A 10,127-nucleotide genomic window follows, 5' to 3' on the forward strand; every position below is an offset into this window, starting at 1 on the left:
CTGAGTTGTTTGTTTTTCTTTCAATCTTCGTTTAGTTTTTCTGTTGAGCATTTGATCTTCTAAATGGACCCAGTTTGGATCACTCTTACTGTCTTGTCCGGTTTTCGAGCTGGTTTGCCAAGTAAACCGATACAATCCTCTCCTTGCATGCTAAAATCCAACCTCATGAAGTCAGTGAGATTCAGCTGGCATGTGCAAGACCTGCGTGAGTTTTTATTTCATTTTCCATCCAGAAGGAATATTATTAGATCAAGATTCCTGAGAGCAACATTAATGCCACATTTACATTTCCTGTTTTTCTTTATCAAGGTAGCCAGGTGTTCCTGGGGGGCCACAGCACTGTCAGAGGTGAAAACTAAAACAAAACAGAAGACTTTCACTTCAGCTCTCATTTTCCAAGCAGTTTCCTTCACAATAAACCTTTATAATATAATACAGCTGTTGAGACATTTCAGTCTGGACCAAAGTGATGGAGCCGACTGACAGACAAACTGACAGACCTACAGTACATGCCATCACTAGAGCATGGCTGAGAGGGACTGATTGTTCTTAATCCTTTTTAAATCTTTGCTGATTCTGAATGACAGCAGGTCTCCTGTTAACCCCCCCTACCAGGCAAACTGTGACAAAGTTCAATTGTCTGTTTGCCATCGTTCAGTGCATGTGTAGAAGGACTGAAGGGTTACATTAAACAGGGCTTTCAATGTCTAAGATCCTCCATTCAGTTCAGCAGATGTCCAATAAGACATATACACTTTATTCCCACCTAGTTCTCCCTCCCTCACTGCAAAGCCCTGTTCATATCGCCATGTTTACTGCATGTTGACATGGAAAATATTTTAGGGTGAAATAGCCATGATTCATATATACACACTCTCACTATGCTCTGTGTTTGTCTTTAAACTTCACTTTTCCCCAAATCGTGTATATAAGCCATGTTTAGGAAGGGGAGATCACTTATCACTGGAGTTTCACACACCTGGAAGCATTACTTTACAGAGAAGGAGCTGCTATAGTTTTTTAAAATACTTTTTCATGGAGAACATTAACGGCAAACTGGAACTTTTTCTACTTTTTAACCTGGGACTAAGATCGCTGATCATAGATTATGGAAACTTGGCCAGTGTCTGAGTATTAGCATTGTCGTCAAGGGTTATAGTCTAGAGCAAGGTTTTTTCTGGCATTCAATAGCATGACTATCATGTTGTAAATTTGAGATTTCAAAGTAAGAGTACTTCATGTATGTTCAATTTTTGTCAACAGCACTTCCATGCAAGCCGTATAGAGTAAGAAATTGTGTGAATTCTAGCGCTTTCTGACGTTGACCTCTAAAGAGCAGAAAAGCAGAAAAGGTTGTTCAATGACTTCCAGATAAAGGGCAAGGTATTTCACTTCTTTTGTCACCTGTATGCGTGTGTCTGGAGTGTGTGTGTGTGTGTTTACACATAACAGCAAGCTGGTAATGCAGAGCTGGAGCACTGGGCATGACGACATGTCTCCAGGCTTGACGTTCTCTTGTACCGTTTACTAAACAGCCTTGATAGGACATGACTGTTTTAGTAAAAACAGAAGGTGCGTGTGCCATGTTTTGGGTTGATTTGCTACCAGGACAGTTAGGTGTCCGTTCAGGTAGCGGTTATCCAAAGTCAAGTAGTGCATCCCCTCACTTCAGAGGGAATAAACTGGTGCAGATGCACGAGCTGTCAGACATTACAAACTCTTTATCCAGCACACAGTCCAGTGTGGAATCTTTTTACACCGCAATAATCAGGACAGTTCTTAAACACACCAATCTGTGATGCATGGCAGCTCTGGTGTAATCGTTCTCTGTCTGAGTTTATATTATAAACACCACACGCCTGTGTTCCCTGCACGGCACAAAGGCGTACACACACACGCACGCACGCGCGTACGCACGCACACACACACACACACACCAACAATATGTGTGCGGGGGTGTGCGTTCCGTTAGCTCGGCAGGTGTGTGGAAGACTGCCACGAGCCAGGCAGCAGGTGGAGATGAGGACTTATAGATTTTAATCGTATCACTCTGTTGAGCAATAATTCTACTGCCTAAGGCAAGGAAGGTCTACAGCTACAGTAACATGTGATTGATGGATGCTGTGTTGGGTAGCCCTGAATCATAGAGAAACTAGTCTGCTCCAAAGTGCATAGCTTTGTAAAAGAGCTTGTTCTCCCATGTGTCACAGGTGTATTCTCAAACCGAATGTACTTTAAGTTAAAGAAAGCAGACAATTAAACAGATGAGAGTTGTTAAGGAGGTTTTGACTCTTTTATCTCCACTGGAATGGATGTCATACCAAGTTAGACAAATGTGTGATCTGTGTATGAGTTAGGCTAACATGTTCAAAATAAAGAAAAGAAACAGACAAGTGAAGTTCAAATGTGTTATTAGTTTTAAGCATGTTGGCTTTGAGGTGAATCCCTCAGGTTTTTATTGTTTCTTATCTGGAGAGTTCCATCTGCATTCTCCCTCTGACCTTATCATCCCCAAGGAGGGAATAACGGCCACACATTTGCATCAATTTGAAAATGTCTGAATAAGACAGCAGAAGGTGATGACGGCGGTTAATAAAGTATCTGAGACAAAAGCCCTAAAACGTTCCTGTTGGCAGATAGACACTCTCTAAAGGAGCTAATGCTGGATTGATAATGCAAAAGGCTACCCATGTTCTTCACCTGCCAGCACAAAGAGACTTAGTTAGCTGGTTTGTGCATAGCATTTATTGTGCATAACATTTAACTTTTTTTACAATTGACACTTGAAATGAGTAGTACAAAATGCCATTTTTACCTTTTTACCTTTGTTCTAAAGATGTCTTCAAAAATATTTTTAACAAAAGAACCAAAACATGGACAACCAGAACGATCTTGGGATAGATTAGGAGAATAAAATCAAATTTAAGCTTCTAAACTAAAAAGAAGATCAAGTTTGAATAAAAATCCAACACTGTTCCAGTGATTTTCTGATATTTACAGTACTTTTCTCCTTTGGCCACCCTCTTCTGTGCTTATCTCCCACTTTTATCTCTCTCTTTTTTCAAAGCTCATGATCCATTCTGTTCACATAATATATCCAGGAAAAGACCATCTATTTGCATATGAATTTCAGTCAGGATTCCTTTGACTGCGTTCTGAGGTTTATGGCTATTTTACACAGTTAAATCTGATATGCTTGCAAGTCTGGCTCAGCTAAAGCGATCCATCCAAATGCAACCTCTTCACTTGTTTTAAAATCAGTTATGCAAATTTTGACAGGTTGACCTTCTTACCTCCAACCACTAATATACTTTGCCAAATCACTTGTTTTGGGTTGTGTTCTTTCTTTCTTTCTTTCTTTCTTTCTTTCTTTCTTTCTTTCTTTCTTTCTATGTTTAGTGTAAATGACTGTCATGCTGCCTATGTTTCTGGGTAAATAAAGGCCTAAGGGTGTATATTTCTTTCAAAAGCATGTGTGGAAAACAACCCAAGAACAGAATAAAACCATAGAAATTATTGGCAAATTTCACTATTTCTCACAAGTTAACAAATTGGGTTAATTAAATGAATCAGCGCAGCTATTACTAACTGGATAGTTTAGGTGAGGATGAAGTGAAGCCCAAATTTAAAAGTGAGTGGGGGACTCAAGTGTTTTAGTTGTTAGAATATCCAATGTATTCATTTTATTAATATCTATGGATTACAAATGCTGTATTAACATATCTAACAGACAGCAGCATATTACAATTGACACATCACAGTTCCGACTCCTTTTACCGCAGTGCATCTGAAAAGTGACCTAACTGTTCACAAATGTACACTGCTGGTATTATAGTATCTGTGTTGTTGTATTATAATACTTTTTATATTACATTACGATTGTTCCTTCTATGTACTGTATCTTTGTTTCTTTCTTTTAAGTACCTGGCAGTTGCAGAAGAAAGCAATCTGGGAATGTCTTTATACACTACAAACCTGTTTCTCTGTGCATGTGACAATAAAGCACGCATGGCCTGTATACTATGTTTTGGTTATCTCTCGGAGTCTCAACTGCCTGTGGTGGTGAAATTCATCCTAACATTCTGCTTGGAGGGCATTTCTGAATGTGGTGAACTGCGTTGAGTGACTGCGTATTTAACAGTTAATTCATGCTCAGCATCCCTACAGCTTTTTACAGTTGCAGGTCCCTTTAAAGCTGCTAGCCTCCAGTTAGCAGTACATGTGTAGGAATGGATTTGTTTAGCGAAGCAAAGAGGGATAGCATGGGAAGGTTTTTTTACCGTTTAAAAGAATCAGTTAACTATCCATCACACAAAGATCGGGTTACACCAACATGCTGGTACTCTCCTGGTCATCGCTTTTCAGACAGGGCTGTTTTCTCTCAGAGCTTAATGTCTTACTTATTGTGGGGGTGGATCTTTTAAAGAAATAGTATCATCAATGGCTCGCAACTAGTAATTCTTTTTTATGAAAATGAAAGAGAAATCCAATTGTAGAACTCTAAAACGTTTATTCATATCAAAAACACAGCATATATAGCATGTACCATACATTATGAATCAACATTGTACAAACAGTTGCACCAACAAACTGACAATATAAATGTATACATTACACAACACATTGACATATTTACATTTGATATTAAGTACAGTTAGGCCTACTACTATCCACGACTGTAAGTTCATCAGATTTTTTAGCTTTAGATCTACAAATAAAACATGAAAGAAACTATACCTTTTACCTTTTGCTAATCCTATCCTATACACGCTGTGTCGACAATGGTGTAATTTAACTACTCCTCTAAATGTGCTGTGTGAGCGTTGTATGGGTGATACCGTGAAAGAATCACAGATAGCAGTGTGGAATGACCTGGCGTCAGCAGATCAGATCCAGGATCTGTTAATAATGAGTCAGATCTGATAGAGACTAGCTTTAGTTTGAATAAAAAGCTGACTGAGGATCTGATAGCGAGGCTGAGTGCGGTTTCAGGGAGTGACGCTCGTAGTACATTGCTGCTGACTCAGCAGTTACTGTGGGAATCAAAGCCTTTCTACTCTGCTTTCACACGCTATAGTGATCTTAACGGTCTAAGTCAGCGCAAACGCTGTGTGTTTGTGTGCGTATTGTCTTTCACAACCAAACCTTACTCAAACATAAGTGACCAGGCAGGTAAAATTTCCTGTCAAGAGTCTTTTCAAACCAAACTTTCCCACTTTAATGTCCTATTAAACCTCTGTACCCTCACGATGATAGATGATTCCTGTCGAGCTCAGTGTAGGATAGAAATGCCCACTGGACCCATTGTACTGGCTGAGAATGGGGCTCGTGTAACCTAGGGAAGAGTGGGTGGGTGAAGAGGAGAGAACCGGAGGAGCTGCCACTTGTGGCACCCACTCTGGGCCACCTGAGTTGGGGGAGTAGCTACCAAAGCTTCCAGGTTGCGTGGGTCTATGAGGCCCATCTAAAGAAAGGTGCAGGGGCCTGCTTAACCCATCAGCTCCCACCTCATTAGCTGCAGACACTCCAGACATCTCGGATAAGAAGCTGCTAAGGCAAGGTGTTGGACCGGATGAGGAAGGGGAGGGGATCCTGTCTGCTGTGGGAGAGATGTTAAGGGCTGTTGAGTTTTTGGGGCTGCCCCTATCACTGTCCCCTGACTCTGGAGCCCCTGAGCTGCCATCACCAACGGCCAGGAAATCGGACTTCCTCTTCCTTTTGCGTCGGAAGTTTCCATTGTCAAACATCTTCTCACAGTTTGGGTCAAGTGTCCAGTAGTTGCCCTTGCCTGTGACAAGAATGTAGAGTTGATGAGTTTCAATATAGATTTGAAAAAATGGAAAATACATTTGCAACACAACACACCAAGAACAGCATATTCAAAAAGCTATTCAATAAAACTGTATATGCAAATTAGGTTTTCCATTCCTAGAGAGAGATATTCAAAACAGAGCCAATAAGAGACAAAGAACAATTACCTGGATCATCCTCATCTCTTGGTACTTTTTTGAAGCAGTCGTTGAGTGACAGGTTGTGTCTGATGGAATTCTGCCAGCCTGCTTTACTCTTGTTGTAGAAAGGAAAGTTGTCAGCCACGTACTGGTAAATCTGACTTAATGTCAGTCTCCTGTCGGGTGCTCCATGGATAGCCATGGCGATGAGAGCGGAGTAGGAGTAAGGTGGCCTGACAAGCTTCATCAGGTCTTCCTGTGAAGGGAGAGAGAACCAGCTCAACTCCCCTCCGGGACCTCCAGGTCCCGCGGGACCCAGGTAAGGCCTCTGCATGCCATAGTGCTGAGGGACAAAGGGAGGACCGGGGTTACCAGGTGGCCCGGAAGTAGACAGGTACGGCGATGTGTTGATGCCGGAGCCGTTGAACCAGAGGTAAGGGTTTGGGGAGGAGGTGGTGTAGTCGCTCAGGTCGTAGGACGTCGGAGCGGTGCGCTGAGGACTCGGCAGTGAAGGAGGAGGGTAGTAACATTCGCTGTACATGCTGAGTTCAGGGGGCTCCTGGCCGAGGCTGGGAAACTGTGGGCCACACCGAGGAGGAGACTGGCCCTGAGCCTCAAATGAAGACATTGTGAATTTTTTTCTCACCTCTCAGATCCTCCTCTCAACCCTTTGACTTTAGATGTCCTTCCTTTCTATGCCAGTCTCTTGTTTTTTGCAGTGGTTTTGCCCCTGAAAGTCCTTTCCTTGTTTAAACCTTTGCAGGTATTTGGATGTGAGCTGATCCAAATGATGGTCTCTACACTCCCAAGTTGCAGACTACTCTTCTCCACCCCTTTCTTGCCTGCTTGCCCTTGCTTTGTGTCAAGATGTCACCTGTCATACCTGCTTTATCTGTTTCCCTGGAAACGCCCCTTGCCTCGTTTGATTGGTTGTTTTTTCAGGTGAGTAGCCTGTTCCTACTTTCTCTCTGCTTTTTTCCCTGCTGTCAGCTAGTTCAGTTCCTCCAGGGGTTTTGTTCAGCCACAATTGAATCATTTTCCACTAACATGAATTGAGTTAAGTTCACTCATCTTTAATGTTTTGATTATTGTGATGCAAATTTAAACAGACTGAAATAATACAGTTTGGCCTATTTAGATTATAGCCTACATTTAAATCATACATATTATAATCTGCTGTCATGGACAGCTTATTCACTAGGAAGATGAACAACTTGCTATAGAAAAGAAAAGCTTGGGCCACACGTATAATCCTAAATAAAGACTGATAATTATGATGAACAAAACAATACCAAACGTAATGGCCTCTAAAAACCAGCACTATAGGCCTTATCATGCTTCTATGATATATATTGCCTGTGTATTGTAGTAGTAGGAACAATGGGCTCATAACAGCATTGCAGCGACAGTAGCCATATATAGCCCATAGACTATATATATATATATATATATATATATATATATATATATATATATATATATATATATATATATATATATATATATATATATATACACACACACACACACACACACACACACACAGTCTATGATATAGCTTATTGTCCTGTCAGTGGCAGGTTATGCATCTTGGCAAACGTCAGAAATTACATCATCACGTTTTAAAATGAATTGCATCGTTTTTTTCTTAAATTAGCCGCGAGAACTTTCTATTTCAAACTGTCGTCAATGTACTGAAGAACGAGCACAGCTCTCTATCGTAAGTTTTGCACATTTCTTAATTAGAGGATACCTCGTTAACGCATAAGCTGCTTATTAAAATGTCAGTTAGTATTTTTAGGCGACGTTACCTTATTTCCTCTTAATGAATGAATATCAGCCATAATCTTAATTTAGAGTGAACCTTGCCAGCGTGACGTTGTATGTTAAGCTAACGTTAACGTTCGCTAACTAGCTAGCTAGCTAGCTAACTAGCGTGTAGCTACCTCTGCTGTATTGACAGGCTAACGTCCGGAACGGCTTGTCAGTGTTCGCTGAAGTTTTTGCGGAGAAGTCACTGAGTGACTAGCTAGCTAGCAGTAATACTGTGCTGGGCTACTTTAACCGAAAGCTTTTAAAAGCCATTTGCCGGTTTGTAATTCAGATGGCCGAGTCATCTTCGCTCCCCGAGCTTCCGCACAACATCAACGACGACGTGTTGGAGCTGAACAAGGATTTGGAGAGAATTGTTGAAGACGTTGAAAATATATCAGGTAACGTTAACTTGTGTAACTTTGTCTTACAGCGCTGGTGTTAGACTGGCTTCTTGTAATATTGCAGTCATTGGGGACACAGATGCGTGTAGTATGGAGATGTTAACTAACGTGTTTTCTGGCCACCTGTAGTGCAGCTGACTTGGATGGCTTATGACCTGGTGGCACTGAGGACCAGTCCTGAGCTGGGGGCCGCTATGGACAGACTGGAAGAAGCCTGTCATAGATGCTTTGCTGTTGTCTGTGGAGACCAACAACAGGAGCCAGAGATGGACATGTGTCCTGACTCTACTGCCACAACACCTGATCACATGTGATTTCAGAGTTTTTAGTTTACAAGACTACCGCACTGAGCTGAAGTGGCAATTCTTGATAAAAATGCTTAAGCTCTGTTTCAAGGTTTACTGTGCTATTTAGGAGCAGGTCTTTGGACTGATATTTCTGATACTTTTAGCTGTAAAAGAGTTTTATTCACCAATGTAAAGACTGCAGCTCTTTGACTGTCGTCAGTTGATGTTAGCTTGTTTATTATTTGTTTTCTGACCTGTTAAATTGAATAGTAAAACATAAAACAAGAGATTTTGTTCTTTTTGTGATCTTTTTTATACGTACATTTCTGGCACCTAATTTGTCTTTGGGATTCAGCTGATTTTGACTTCTTACACTATTCTTACGCATTTAATGAACACTCAAATGAGGAGACAATTAAGCAGGCAGCACAGTTTAACCACAATGTTTTATTGTGCAGTGCCATCTCCAACTCTGTCCCAAAGTTCCTGTTCTCCTGAATTGTGTGTATTTAAACTCATGCTGGAGGCGTTACGTTTAGCTGATCCTTTTAAGGTAAACAAATATATTAATAAACACAGATGCAGATAAATTCTAGTTCAGCCTCTCTCTTTCTGGGAAGTATGCAAAAGTGTATTTGTGCCACCGACCTCCAAAAGGAGACAGTCCTGAAACAAAACATGCCCTTATCATACAGCTGCCTAGATTCTCGGAATCTGTAGGGAGACAAACATAATTATACATCAACGGGTTTGGTTATTAGAGACTGGCTGGATATTCTTGTCCCCTAACGAGAATATGACCTGTGAAGGACCTGACGTTGTCTAAGCTTTCCCTTTTCCCATGGTGTTTCTGGAAATTCCACCAGATGATGATACCCCAGCATTCAGAATTGCCATTCACGTTGATAAGATTTTGTCTATGGTATATAATTATATTTAACATTACAGCTTTTTCTTATGCAATTCTTTTTCAGATGGAGAGCACAGGACAAGCTACTTCAACTGGCTGCATTGATCTGGAAAACATACTAAAAGGGCTGGACTCCTTATCTAACTCCATGGATCAGCTGGCATGTATGTCTGTCTGTTTATCCCCATCTGCTCCCTGTACACTTCCAAAATATCAGTAAGCATTAATAATGCCAGTAAGTAGATTGTTGATTGATTTGCAAATATGCAAAACACATGATGTAGCATTTGTCCTAGATCTGAAATGTGATAGGCAAAATTGGAATAATGTACGCCAACTGCTGCTCAACTTAGCTTTGCCTGTAGATGTCGGTGGAGCAGAGTTACTACATGATAGAATACATAGAAACAAAAAACAGAACAAGATCACAAACATGGTCGTCCATCATGTCATTTGATACAAGAAATGATGTTGATACTTTTTCAGGCCAGGGGGCACAGTTGTGGGCAAAGAGGCAGTCAAAGGGGTCTACTTACTGTGATATCATACTTGAAGAGAACTAAGTGCTTATACTAACAACTCATAGCCTGGAAACAAACTTCAGACATGTTTTGTTTTGAGTGTGTCCTTTTTTTAAATAAATAAATAAATACAAATAAAAAAAATACATGTGTGTGTGTGTATATATATATATATATATGTCAATGTCAATGTCAATTTTGTTTCTATAGCACATTTAAAAACAACAGTTGACCAACGTGCT

At 40.7% G+C, this 10,127-nt stretch overlaps 2 protein-coding genes across 2 annotated transcripts; one reads left to right on the forward strand and one right to left on the reverse strand.

Annotated features, from left to right (window-relative positions):
* Positions 1-4,493: 4,493 nt before the first annotated feature.
* foxi3b (forkhead box I3b) lies at positions 4,494-6,829 on the reverse strand. Its single transcript, XM_034884008.1, has 2 exons — positions 5,979-6,829; positions 4,494-5,788 (listed from the first exon to the last, which is right to left on the reverse strand). The coding sequence occupies exons 1-2, from the start codon at positions 6,577-6,579 to the stop codon at positions 5,229-5,231; spliced, it is 1,161 nt and encodes a 386-aa protein (XP_034739899.1). The 5' UTR covers positions 6,580-6,829; the 3' UTR covers positions 4,494-5,228.
* Positions 6,830-7,515: 686 nt separating this feature from the next.
* Positions 7,516-8,687, forward strand: syce3 (synaptonemal complex central element protein 3). Its single transcript, XM_034884012.1, has 3 exons — positions 7,516-7,671; positions 8,056-8,164; positions 8,297-8,687. The coding sequence occupies exons 2-3, from the start codon at positions 8,056-8,058 to the stop codon at positions 8,479-8,481; spliced, it is 294 nt and encodes a 97-aa protein (XP_034739903.1). The 5' UTR covers positions 7,516-7,671; the 3' UTR covers positions 8,482-8,687.
* Positions 8,688-10,127: the final 1,440 nt, after the last annotated feature.

Source organism: Etheostoma cragini, chromosome 10, assembly GCF_013103735.1.
Source record: "Etheostoma cragini isolate CJK2018 chromosome 10, CSU_Ecrag_1.0, whole genome shotgun sequence".
Lineage (NCBI taxonomy): Eukaryota > Metazoa > Chordata > Actinopteri > Perciformes > Percidae > Etheostoma > Etheostoma cragini.